We start from the raw sequence: 13,940 nt of genomic DNA on the forward strand, positions 1-13,940 counted from the left end.
AGAACTCTCCTTTTCACTCGATCTCCTTTAAAAGCATTTTTTTCTTTTCAGCCGAGACCCAACACCAACAGGAACAAACCTGATCCACGTGGCAGGAAAACAGGAACCTGAACCTTCTACAAGTATTTTTTCCTGACCCGCTGGGCTTGCCATACTTTATGAGATTTGCAAAAAAAAAATATATATATATAATAGATATATATTTTCATAGGAAAACAACATCAGATGTCTTGCCCTATATGAATGATGAAAAGTCAAACTGCATGTTTTTAAAAAAACAAAAACAAAAACACCATGAAGCTAAGAACAGGTGGGAGGGTGAGGGAGAGGAGTGACAGATGGAGAGATTCCAAATGAGAAGGAGACGTGACAGGCGAGTCCCAGGCCCGTGCCCTCTGCCGGAATTCCAGCCCTGCCTTTGCTGGGTGGTTTGTCTAAGGTGCTCTGGGGTCCCTCTTGGTGTGCAAGAGAAGCATCACTGCCATTTCTGGATTTCTTCTTTCCAAGCTCCTCAGCCCGCCTGCTCCGTCACACCCCGGCAGTCCTGGTGGGCAGGGGTCCCTTGGCCGCCGGCCGCTGAGGTGGCGTGTAGGCTCCTTCAGCCTTCGTCTTCCTGGTACATTTGCTCATCCAGCTCCTGGGACTCGAGGTGCTCCAGACGGTCTGTTCGGCCACTCATGATCTCATCTGGAGTTTTCATAAACCTTTGGAAGAGGAGACGGAGGAGTCAAGAGGTTACATTTTCTTAAAGTTGCCTTCACCTTGAACTCTAACCTATAAAGAATGGCCCCGTCATCCTATATAGCTGGAGAGCTACTGAACCCAGACATTAATGCTAACTTCGTGCAAATTAGAAAAAGGCAGCCCGTCCTCTGACTGCCTGAAAAGTGGCAAAAAGAAATTGGGATGACCCTCTGCAGCCATGTGTGCATTACTGTACGGCCACATGGGGAAAGCCTGGTGCAGCTCCCTTATCTGTGTTGCTTATTTTTAGAGAGTTACATTTTACCACGAACCACGTGAGGTGTATATCCATTTCCATTCCAGATCAAGAACCTGGGGAATGGTATTCAAAACTTGAATTTCACTCAAAAGGATACAATTAAACATTAAACTGAAAATTTTGATAACGCGGCAAGTTAGTAAAGCTTTTGGAAAATTAGAACGGCAAAAAGAAAATCTTTTTCAATGATATCACTGATCCACCCAAAATGCTAGCAACGCATCCCCTTTAGTCTGTCTTCCTTTGCAGCTGGGGCATACAGCAGGCCTGATCTTCTTGTTCAACGGGTTCACTTGGAAATAACATCAGTGACATGTATCGACCACAACTCACATGGCCCAGGAAGGTGTCCTGCTTGCAAACGTTCTGCCTTTGCTGTGGGAGTGCCCTTTCCACCGCCCTCCGTGCCTGCATGCCTTTCCCTTCCCATACCCTCTGCCCTGCACCAGATGAACTATCTTAAAGCACACATTTCCCCTCATCACCCCATGTCTGAAAGCCCACAATGACCACTTACCAAGGCCAGGGTGCACTGTTTGGCCTGCCCATTGGGGCCTTCTACCCTCTTTACCTAGGAAACCCTTATTTTCTACTCTTTGCTAAGATGAACCCTCCACTCCAGTCTGCCAGTGTTTTTTCTTATGTAAATCATGGCTCACATCTTTCTGCGAGTCCTTGGCTTTGCCTTATCTGGGACCCTCCTGACTCCCCTTTGTCTAGCTGAGTCCCACTCGTTCTCTGGGTTCTGCCTCATCGTCCAGGAGCTGCTTGACGGCACCAGTCCATACTGGAACCCACCTTCACTCAACACCTAAGCTCCTCATAAAGGGTACAATTCAGCACTTCACTTGATTACATGCTGGGTCTTACATCAAGATTTCATTTTGTGGCAAACTTGGTTTTTAACACTCACTTCCTCAAAAATAACTAATCTCTTCCTCACTAAGAGCACTACTCTGTTTTTTGTTGTTGTTGTTGCAAACCTTTTATTGGAAGCCCTCGGAACCTTCCGATTACTACTGCTTTTCTTTTCTGCCCCTTATTGCTGAACTTCTCAAGCCGTATGATCTGCAGGATCTGTCGTCTGTTTTCTACTTTTATCCTCTAGCTAAAACTTCTCCCTCAACATCTGAAGCTACCAATGGTCCCCTTTAGGCCAACTCCACAGATATGTTATATCTGGCCCTCCAAACCACCCTTTTCCTCTTTTGACTACTTTTCCATATTAAGCTTCTGATATTCCACACCAGCTTTGTCATGAAACATTTGTTGAAAGTCTCTGTAAAGTGTAAAGCAGAATTATATAAAATATAAGCCTCTACCTTCTAAGGAGCTGCTGTAGATTGGATGCCCCCCAACTTCATTCAGGCTTAATCTCCACTGTCACTGTGGAGGGTGGGAAATCCTATTATGGTAATTGAAAGGTGGGGCCTTGAAGAGGTGATTAGATTGTAGGACCATGCCTAGTGAATGGATTAAAAATGGTGGTCAGGGGCATGGTTCTGGGGGCTTTAAAAGATGAACACATGCAAGGTTAGTTTCTCTCTGCTTCCACCATCTTGCAATGTGAGACCCCTGGATCACTGTTGCCACCAGCAGATGTGTTCCCTGGACTTTGCACTTGCAAGCCTCCAAAACTGTAAGCAATAAATTTCGTTTTCTTATAAATCACCCAGTTCCAAGTATTTTGTTATAAGCAACAACAATGGACTAATACAGGAGCTTACAATTACTTGTAGAGAGAAAGACTTCACACATACAACTGTTAAAAATGCAAATTATGGTGTGGTTAAGGGCCAAGTGAACCTGAGAGGTGGTGGAAGGACGCATCTATGTGTGTGAGAGCAGCTGCAGGAGGCCTCATAAAGGGCAACAGACTTGGGGTGGGCCTTGAGGGTGTATATATTAAAAGAGGCAAAAGTTAAAGGGATATACATTTTTGGTATAGGGAATCATATTAGTGTTGTAGGCAGCTGGCAGAGTGTATTACAAATTTGGGAGGCAGAGAAGTGACCAGAGGTAGAAAGAGATTGTTGAATTAGTCCTGGTGTGAATCATAAAGTCCAGACATCAGCTTCCCTTGCCAGGGGAGCAACAATGCTTTTGCCTTTCTCTCATCTTCCAAATCTCATGAAAGTGCTTGTCATTGGTAGACTCCAACCTGGGACCCTCTGGCCACAAATGCTGGGAAATGTAGTTCCCTGGTTTCTAGCGCCTGCAACACAGAATGGAGTGGGAATGGTGCCGAATAGCCAAGGGACAATCCAGCACGATGACTGATTTGGATATGGGAAGAATCAAAGATAACTCCAGTTTCGAGGCTGGTCACTTAAAACAATGGTGAAGGCACAGATGGGTAACAAGAATTCCGGGTGGGATTTCTAATATGTGAAGGTCTGTCTTGAAGGTGTAATGTCTGAAATATTAATGTGATACTTAAGTGGACACGTCCTATAAGAAGCTCTTGGAAATTCAAGTTTGGAAATTCAGGGAGATCTTAGAGCCGGTTATAGCGATTCGAGAGTCTAACCATTGAAGCGATTAATGAAGTTATGTAATGGGATCATTTCATCCAGGAAAAAAGCACAGAGTGGGAAGAACAGGAAGCCAGTGACTAAGTTTAGGGTGACGGATGAAGAGAAGAGAAGGTATCAGCAGAGCTACAGAAAGGAGATTTTCTTTTTTAACTCATTCCATTTTGTTTCAATTTCTTGAACAACCTTTTTCTGTTTCTTTTTCAGATCTCAATTATTTTTATTACTCTTAAGTTACCACTCCTTCCCAATGCTGAAGCCCAGCTTCTCTGCTCTTTCCAATAAACACTTATCATCCCAGTGAGCTCACAGTGTCATTTTCTACCTGTATAAGGATAATCCCAAAGCCACATCTCTAGTCACATCAGCCGCTCTATCTTGTCCCATGCGCCCTGTTGGGAAAATGGAACAATCTGGTCAGGCTCCCCTCGCCTGGGAGCCGGTTCAGGGTGATTCGGTAACGTTGTGTGTGTGGGTGGAGTGAGTGCACCTGCAAGGCAAGGCGGCGCCGCTTTGGCTCGTGTTTTACTGCCTCAGCCTCCTGCCCTGCGTGGCCATGTTTTTCCAGACCTGCAGCTTCCAAGGACCGTGTGGCCGGGTGCCTAGCTGATAGACCTGCATGGAGGGGTCTGGTGACCCAGCCTGGCATGTGAAGGGTTTGTGACCCAGTCTGTGAATGGGCTTGAGGGGTCTGGGAGCTCCAGACCCAGCCCTAGCTCAACCATCAGTCCAGTCGGTGCAAGATTACGGGCAGGTAAAAGAGCCGTGACAACTAGCGTGGTCGCCTAGCTTTATAACTGGTGTCACGAACAGGATTAAGAGCTAGACAATTGGCGCTGTGAGGATTCCAAGCCTTAGCCTTAGCCTCGCAGTAGCCCTTGTCCTAGCCGGACATGCTCAAACCCATAACTAAGGTCATGCTTGTGTACCTCCCTCCCTCGCACCCTGCGCTTGGTCCCAGCAAGTCCATCACCACCAGTGTGGAGGTCTACTTCTGCATTTCTCACTGGCCTTTTAGACCCTTCCTTCTTCCTCTTCTAATTCTTCCTCCTCTCTTGCACAGCACTTGAAGTCACAGTCTTCGTGGTAGGTTAAATGGTTGAAACTCATTAGCTGTGAGGAATTCTGGAAAGAGACATGCCTAGTGCAGTGGCTTTCAGACTTTTCTGACTACGACGCATTATAAGAATCACATCATGACTCATCACACACATGTGCACACATGCACATGCACATGCACATACCTGAAACAAAATTTTCGTGAATCAAGTCTCTGTTACTTCATGTGATGCAGTCTGGTATTTTCAAACCTATCCTCTCCCATTCTCTATTTCATTAAAAGGAAGTTGTGACTGATTGGTTAAATCTATTTCGTGACTCACTACGGGTCATTACCCACAGTTTGACAAATACTGGCTCAGAAACTAGCTTACAGGGCTGTCACCTGGAAGCCTAGATTTAATTCCTTGCTTTGCCGTTGACAACGTTCCTCTGGTTACTCCCTTTAACTACACCGGATTTCAATACCAGATAATATTATTTGGTCACTGTGTTATTTTAAAGGCGAATCAGTTTGTGTTTATTTAGTTTTGGCTTTACTACAGGACAAACAGAAAGAAAAAAGTAAATTTTTTTCCCTTAAATCCTAACAAACCAGCACCTGGTATCCAATTTGTAGCAATGATGGCCTTAGGTCTCAGATAGGCAGGCAGAGACCTTAACAGTCTCCCTTGTCCCCCTCATTTAAAGAAAACAATATCCTCCCAGAAGAAGGAAAGGAGAAAAAGGAAGTGCTACCTGAACAAAAGCCTTTGTCCCGGCTCCTTCCTGATAATGTTTAGTTTGTAGTAGTGGCGCAGGGCTCTGGACATTTTCTCATAGGTCATGTTTGTTCTGTTCTGTTTGTTCAAAGGAGGAAGAGAGAAAAAAAGCACAAAGACACAATGAAATGAATCTCAAAAAAAGCACTGGGGGAGCTATTAAAATAAAGCTCTCCGGCTGCTCTGCACGGCCCTGCCAGCTTGGGACCACTACCTGTTAAGCTGCCGCCATCCGGGCCCCTGCGTTCCCACCCTCTTGGCTTTTTCACACATGGTCACCGAGGGTTTCTCCGAAGGTGAATCACCCTTTGTCAGAAGTGCTGGGGCTCCAGCTAATAAAGTGTAACCCGCAGCAGCCTCCTGTATTTCCTTGTGCCCAGACTGCTCTCTGCTATGCCCGAGGAATTTCCTGTGGGTCCCCCCCACCACGTCTTTGGGTCATCCTTCACCTTCTGACCCCCACACAACTTCTTTTATTGTTGCAATGACCTTTCTCAAACTTGTGCTTCTGGTATGTCATATTAAGGAAGAGATTTTTTTTGTTGTTTAAATTCCTGTTCTGGAAGCAAGCATGCAGCGGTCCGAGCCCTGGGGCTCCGGCAGCATGGGGGCGTGCACGGGGATCTTTCCCGGTGACTCATGCTGCAATGCCTGGTGGTGGGCCTGCCATATTTGGTCAAGGCCCACAGCAGGGCCTCCTCCCTCTGGCCAGAGCGCGGCTGCCTTCTTTGGCTGTGCCTGCCTGACCCCTTGCTCAGCGGGTCTGGGGCTGTGCCACCTCGGCGCCTACAGGCTTGGCCCCAGATCTACCTGTCCGTTGCCTGGCCTAGGTCACAGTTACCCACTTTTTCATGCGTACACTTGGACAGTCATCCTTACTCTAAAAGACTTTTATGTTTTAAATTTCATTCCCTCCTCCCAGTTTGGAAGACTGTGTGGGCAATCAAACTTCTTGCACCATTTGCTTGCAAAGAGGATGTTTCATGGTCAGAATATAAATATTTTCCATGTAGAAATGGGCTTTTATGAACATGGGAGTTTCTAACTGAGCAGAACAGAAGTGACACTTCCCAAAGGTCCCTTGTGAGGCATAGTCTCGCAGTACTTCCCTGTCACCCAGTTCCTAGTGCCAGCACGGCTAGGTCAAGAGCACTGGAGGTGAGGGTTATTCCTACCAAACCGGGATGTGCCGAGTTAATGGGCACCTGGCTAAGTAACAAATGAAAAGAGGCATGTTTAATTATTTCCTTCCCTTTGCAACTGTCTAATTGTTTGCCCAGTGAGGAATAAACCAGATAATCATGGGCAGACTTAGGAAGCAGAAGACAGACAATTATCCTCCAGTCCTGAGATAAAGACTTTATTTTGGCGCTAGTTTATAGAGCACGTATCTGGTGCCCTTTTACCTTATGGTTTCCCCACAGTCGAGCCAGTCCATTGGGATCCACTATCCGGAATATTTTGGATTCTTTGTCCTCCCATCGGATGAAGTTTTCGTACCGGCTGTCAGAAAGCAACTGATAGACGTAATCCCAAAGCAGTCTACAGTCTACAGAGGAAAAGGGCAAGAAAACACTGTTGAAAATGCTTCTTGTGGGGGCACTAACAACAAGAATCAGAAAGAATCTAGTAACTGCCTTGGCCTAGTGTGGACTGATTGTCTGACTTCCTCATTTTACAGTGAGGAAACTAAGGTCCAGAGACATCAAGTGTGATCATATTGGAGAAGTGTGACCTTTGACCTGTGGAGGCCGGGAGATCATCCCAGCCAGCGCCTCTTTCCACAGATGAGGACACAGCGACCCAGAGGGAGGAAAGGAGTTGCCCATGGTCATGACCAAAACTTGAATTTGAGCAGAGCCCACATGAAAGCCAAGGAGCAAGCTCTGACTGCGAGCGAACTGGCTCTGCAAGTGGGCTAAAAACAGGCTGGAAGGCCAGAGGTGGGGGGGAGCCCGACATTCCAAAGAGAGCAGCGTGGTGAAAAATGGTGGGGGTGAGGGATCATTTGGGTGTTGGCGGGAGATGCTGAATGGGTAACGATGGGAAGGCTGGGCTGGGCTAAAACATGGCAAAAAAAGAGCAGTGAGTGCAAAACTGTGGGAAAAGAAAAACTACGTGGCCTGGTGACGTTGACTGTGGGATCGGTGGCTAGCACGGTTTTAAAAAGAAATATAGATATTGTCATTATATCATACTTTGGAGGTCTTTAACATTTATTATAATGGAATCATGGTAGAAAGGAACCCAGTGCAAAAAATCATGTTCTCTATTTGCAGAACCGATGTTTGATCATTCGGTCAGGCAGCACTTATTTATTAAGTGATTCAGTGTGGGCCATGGCTGTGGGTGGGTAAATTAAAGGAGAAGATGTGACACACACCTTTCCCTCGTTCTACTGCTTTCTGGATTTGTTATAAAGGTCTGTGGTTTGCCCTCTATCAGAGCCTTGCTAGGTAGGTAGAGATAGACAAGTACCTTCCAGGTTTGGCTGATGCTGGACTGGCCTCCGGATGAGGATAAGAGACACCAATTTCCAGGTGTCCCCTGTATGATCTGGGAGTACCTACTTTTGATAAGCATGAGCCAGGATGGTTGGTGGTGGAAGATCGATGGTTGAACGCCTCGTTGCTTTACATGTGTTATTTCTAATCTGAACTTGCCTGAGGTCACTGGGATTGAACTCCAGACTCCTGCACTACAATGTGCTCTTTCTTACTATGGGTGAGGCCTGGGCATGGCACACCTGGGGGTGGAGTGTCCAGCTGAGACTTGCAATATCTTAGAGGCACCACACTCACATCGCAGAAAAAGAAATATACCCTTCTTTGGGGTGTATTTCCAAGGGGAATTCAGTCAGGCAAGGGGAATTCACTTAGGCAAGTTTCTTAATCTCCCTGAGGTTCTATTTAATCATTTATGAAATGGGAATAGCACTTACTTAACAGGATTATTGTATTAGTGACAATGCAAGTGCAGAGAAAGTAATAAAAATAACAGCGACGATATTTATCGGGTGCTATTTGCAGGCGCTGTCGTTACATGTGACCCTTACACCACCTTTTCAGGCAGGTGCTGTTGCTATCCCTGTTTTATGGACCAGGAAGCTGGGGCTGGGAGGGTTGTGAGTGACCCGCAGGACTGCAAGCTCTGCGTGACTCCGAAGCCCGCGCTATGCCATGCTGCCCAGTGAGACTGCCATTCTCACAGAAACCAGTTAACAGGTATACATCTGTAAAATCTTAGGACTTTCCAGAGCAAAGTTTAACTCTGCTTAGTGCACCCTTTGTGAAATCCGTCTCTCTCTTTGAAAAGCAAAAGGAACCGGCATAAAATGTGGCATTTTCCGGGAAGCTTAAGCTTTCAAGGAACTACCAGTAACCTTGCAATGATCCTACATCTTTAGTATCCCTTATGCATCCTTTCCTCCCTATTATCTGTGTCTAAAAATTAATGTGATGTGTAATTTGTTATGTTTTGGAACAGGACGAGTGGCATCTTCCTTAAAACAACCAGGCCACAGCCCTGGTGTGTGAACCCCCTTCTAACAACAGCAGCGGCCAACACTCCTATGACCCCACCTGATGGCTGGGCTGAGGAGGGGGAGAGGGCAGGGGCCAATCCAAGCACCATAGAGCGCCTGGAAAAGTCAGTGCCACACTACTGCAGACTGAGAATAACCTAGCTCATTTAAAGAAAAGACACCCGAAAGACGATGATTCTAGTTTCTAGGCAAAGCTTTGAAGTAGGCTGTCTTTTCTTCTTCTTTTTTTTTTGGTAGGGTCCACTTTTTTCTTTCTCATCTATTGAAACATAATTGATTGTATGTACCTGTGGGGTATAGCACTGAATATCAATACCTGTGTGCAATATGTGATGCTTAAATCAGGATAATTAGTATATTCACCATTAAACAATGTAATCATTACGTAATCATTTTTTGTGGCGCTTTACCAGTTTCTCAATAACCCCTCCTCCCCTTTTCCCACCTCTGGTGGCCTCAGTTCTGTTCTCCTTTTAAAAGTTCAACAAATTATTGAGATTGTTTATCTTTCTTTTTTTCAAAAATTAAAAAAAAATTTTTTTTAGCTCCCACTTACGAGTGAGGACATGCAGCGTTTCTCTTTCTGTGCCTGGCTTATTTCACTTACAATTTTCTCTAAGTTCACCCATGTTGCTGTGAATGACAGAGTTTCATTCTTTTTCATGGCTGAGTAGTATTCCATTGTGTAGATATACCACAATTTCCTTATCCAGTTGTCCAACAATAGACGTTTAGGTTGGTTCCAACTTTTGGCTACTGTAAATACAGCTGTGATAAACCTGGGAGTGCAGGTGTCCCTTTGACATGACGATTTCCATTCCTTTGAGTATACACCCAGCAGCGGGATCGCTGGGTCATGTGGCAGTTCTATCTGTAGTTGCTTGAGGAAACCCCATGCTGTTTTCCATAATGGCTGCACTAATTCACAGTCCCACCCGCAATGTAGAAGGGTCCCCTTTCTCCGCATCCTTGCCAGCATTTGTTATTCTCTATCTTTTTGATACTGGCCAGTCTCACTGGGGTGAGATGATATCTCAATGAGGTTTTGATTTGCATTTCCCTGATGCTGAGTGATGCTGAGCATTTTCTCATGTATCCGTTGACCATCTGCACATCTTCCTTTGAGAAATGCCTATTCAGCTCCTTCTAGGCCAGTGTCTTTACCCCTCAGGGTACCTCCTGGTCTTGTATCACTTTCACTCCAAACAGCAAACAGAGAACTGCTGTGGTCCAAGTGTTCCTGTCCCCGCAAATTCTTATGTTGAAATCCTAACCCTCAAGGTGATGGTGTTAGCAGATGGGACCTCTGGGAGGTGATCAGGTCACACAGGCTCCACCCTCATGAGTGGGATTAGCACTCTTATACAGGAGACCTGAGAAACCCCTTGTCCCTTCCACCACATAAGGACAGAGCAAGAAGGTGCCGTCAATGTACCAGAAAATGGGCCTTCACCAGTCACTGAATCTGCCAGCCCCTTGATCTTGGAATTCCCAGCCTCCAGAACTGTGAGAAATAAATTTCTGTTATTTATAAGCCACCCAGTTTATGGTATTTTGTTACAGCAGCCCAAACAGACTAAGATAAGAAGTGAGGTATGGTTTAACTGTTCAGTTTTTGTTCTACCATTAAATGGCAGATACATTTTAATTTCCTACAATCTCTTCCAACTGGAGAACATCTGACAAAACTCAACATTATTATATAAGATGCGAGTAAATTATAAGAAACAAAGGTGGTTTTCACATAACCACCCCCCTTGTCCCTGTACACGGTCACAGTCATTTTCATTGCAAAAAGGCTGATGACACCTTTGGATTCCTCTGGATTGGAAATGTGATTCTCTAGTATGTTCATTTTAATAAAATTTAGCAATAAAGACACCACTTGGAGGGCTGGCCCGTGGCTCACTTGGGAGAGTGCGGTGCTGATAACACCAAGGCCGTGGGTTCGGATCCCTATATAGGGATGGCCGGCTGGCTCACTAGGGAGAGTGTGGTGCTGATAACACCAAGGCCGTGGGTTTGGATCCTATATAGGGATGGCCGGCTGGCTCACTATGGAGAGCGTGGTGCTGACAGCACCAAGATAAGGGTTAAGATCCCTTTACCGGTCATCTTTAAAAAAAAAAAAGAAAAGAAACCACTTGGTTGTCTTTTACAGTTTGATATAAAGACAGTTTCTGTTTGCATGAAGATGGGTGATACACCAGCTGTCCTCTCAGCTCTAGGCAGGGGGCATTCCAGTCAGAGGCCGGCTGCGGAGCTGAAACTTAAAGTGGGTGGTTCCTCTCCCATCCCCATCTGCACAAGGGTTTTTGCTGCATTATCTCTGTCACTTCTCTTTTGCTGTCATGGTACATCCTATTTCTTATAAAACAGTGAAATGTGAACCAGACCACTTCTCCAAGTGAGGGCTTAACCAGCACTGGGGTACCATGTTGGTTTTGCAGATGCATCCAAATGGGATCTAGAATGTTATCTACTCTTTGGATGGCAAATGAAGGTAGGGCTTACCAGAGAGCAGACTGTACCTGTAAGCTTCAAGGACATTTGCATCTTGCAAACCTTTACTTTCATAAATATGAAAACAACCCCAAACAAGCTGCCAACTGATCATTTTAAATGACATTTAATCCAGCAAAGCCAACCTTAGCTGAGTAATAAAAATGTTGACATTCAAGACATATTGAATTACTCAGTTACAAATGGAGGTAGCAACAGGAATTTTGTGGCATAAAGCAGTTATTTCCAGCTCAGAGTACAAGTGGCTTTTATAGCACTATTGATACCACTACGAAGCACTTGAACATGCATGTGTAAAAAATATTTTTTGTATCACAAAGTATTCATTTTAAATGTGTTTCTCTTAAACTAAAGGGCTTTCTTCTATATCAAGGCATGTGGGTATTTTAAAGAAATGTCCATTATTTGGGTTGTCTCTTCCACGAGAAGAAGTTTATAAAGGGTTTAGCTGGAGTAAAGTGCCATTTTCGAACTGTACAAAGCAAGTTCTCTCTCTTTCTTGCTGGGTGAGGTACGCTGGGTATCTGCAGCTAAAAGGCATTGTAAAAAATCCCTTCCTGTGGTTAAGGAGAAATATTTTCATTCCCACATCTGTCTCCTACCAGAGATTCATTGTATAAACTCACAGAGCAGAGGTCCTAAAAAGATGGCAATTCACACAAAACCAACATGGTTTCTAAAGAAAAAAACCATGCTAGACAAAACTGGTATTTAAAAAATTTGAGTAGGCAAGTCAAGTGCTTGACAAAGAGAAAGCTTAATGATGGTGGTTAATTTAAATTTCAGGAAAGCCTCTAAGAAAGTCATTTTATATTGTCTTAAGTATATTGTCTGTAAACCAGAGTTCCATGGGTGTAAATACCAATAGAGAGAAGACGAGTGTCCCTGTTTAATTTTTTAAAATTTATTACCTAAGAATTAATAAATTTATTTCAAGTTCAGCAACAAAACAGGTAAAGTAACATTCAAAATGGAAAGTTGCTACTATGCTTTACAGCAGTGGCTCTAAACAGGGGTGGAGGTGGATAGAGATTTCGCATCTGGCAATATCTGGAGACATTTCCGGTTGTCACAACTGGGATGGAGGGTGCTACTGGCATCTAATGGGTAGAGGCCAGAGATGCTGCTAAAATAATGTATAATGCACAGAACAACTCCTCACAGCAAAGAATTAGTTGGCCCAAGTATTAAGAGTGCTGAGGTTGAGAAACTCTGTTTATAGAAACATGGGCTTAACGACATTCAGGGACCATCTGCCCCCAGTCTTGTCTTTTCCTTCTCCATTCTAGATCAGCCACTCCCCAGAAGCAGAAAGTTGATAAATCCAGTGCGGCTAACTCTGGGTTGATACGCAGAGGTGTTTACAATGGGCAAGTGCATGTGCTTGCTGTGGCTAGGAAAACAGAAACCATATGTGCACCGGGGCACACTGGAGGAAGGAGAGGCGGAAGCAAAGAATACAAATCTGTGCTTCCTGGCTTCACCAGGGACAGAGGAACCATGTCTGCAAACGAGGCTAGACCTTTTCATATCCAATTGCATAAGGTGTGGAGAAGACCGGGACACACTGGTCTCTGACACTAGAGTCTTACAGCTGGATGCCGCCCTAGACTCTTCTCTGCTCAGGTGTGGGTCAGCCTGGGAACTCACTCTAGGGTCTGCAGAGGCAGGGACACTGCAGGACAGCAGTGTGCACCCTTAAGCAAACTGGAATTACCAGTCTCCTCCAGCTTCTTCTACTGTTCTCCCCCCAGCCACTGTGCTGTTCCTGCTTTATCTTTTAAAAATATTGTCCTGAAATGCCCTTTTCTTTCAGGGCTCTTTGATGTCTCAGTCATTCCCACTGAAAATAAAGTGCAGTGACTCAGCCGGTTGGCGTATTCCTGTGGGAGTGACAGATCCTCCCCTCCCCAAAGCTCATCAGGCCCTTGCCACCATCTTATCCATCTCCTCCTAACACGGACATCAGGCAAAGCATCAAAGGAGGTGAAGAAGAGGCACAGAAGTAAATCTCCAAGGACATAGGAAGCTAGGGTGGCCTTGAAGTGCAGCACTCTGCAGTTAGCATCGCTTGAAACAGAAGTGCCATGCGCATGCCTTTGTGCCAGCTCTGGGGGGCAGCCGTCCTGGCTGTACCCACACCCTCCCCTCATTCCCCCTTAGATCCAGTGTATGGTAGCTCTGCAGTGAAGCAGAGCTAACTGTTAGTATCAGGGACACTGACATTTAGTAGTTATCCCACTTGTGCTAATATATCCACTGTGTTGTCTCAACAGTCAACAGTGCCCAGAAATGGGTATTCTCAACATTACAGACAGGGAAGGAGGCTTTGGGAACATTAAGCACCTCTTCTTGGGAACTGGATTCAAATCCTGCTGACTCCAAAGTCCAAACTTTTGCCATAGGCCCACACTGCTTCCCCAGGAACAGCTCAGGCTGTCTGTCAATTAGACCCTGCGCCAGGAGCTCTAGAGTGTTCTGGGCTGCAGGGCCTATAGAAGGTCACCTCCCTAAGA

The 13,940-nt window shown here is 45.3% G+C and overlaps 1 protein-coding gene across 3 annotated transcripts in view; it reads right to left on the bottom strand.

The window, feature by feature from the left end:
- Nucleotides 1-247: 247 nt before the first annotated feature.
- Nucleotides 248-13,940, bottom strand: part of ETV6 (ETS variant transcription factor 6) — a 221,109-nt gene continuing 207,416 nt past the window's right edge. For 2 of the 3 annotated variants that reach the window (XM_063075648.1, XM_063075647.1), the window contains exons 6-8: nucleotides 6,764-6,906; nucleotides 5,335-5,435; nucleotides 248-704 (exon numbers count right to left, since the gene is read on the bottom strand). In XM_063075648.1, the coding sequence (XP_062931718.1) occupies nucleotides 599-704; nucleotides 5,335-5,435; nucleotides 6,764-6,906 (350 nt within the window). In that variant the 3' untranslated portion in view covers nucleotides 248-598. The remainder of the gene's footprint in view (nucleotides 705-5,334; nucleotides 5,436-6,763; nucleotides 6,907-13,940) is intronic. The other variant, XM_063075650.1, reaches the window with a different exon arrangement.

Source organism: Cynocephalus volans, chromosome 12 (assembly GCF_027409185.1).
Source record: "Cynocephalus volans isolate mCynVol1 chromosome 12, mCynVol1.pri, whole genome shotgun sequence".
NCBI lineage: Eukaryota > Metazoa > Chordata > Mammalia > Dermoptera > Cynocephalidae > Cynocephalus > Cynocephalus volans.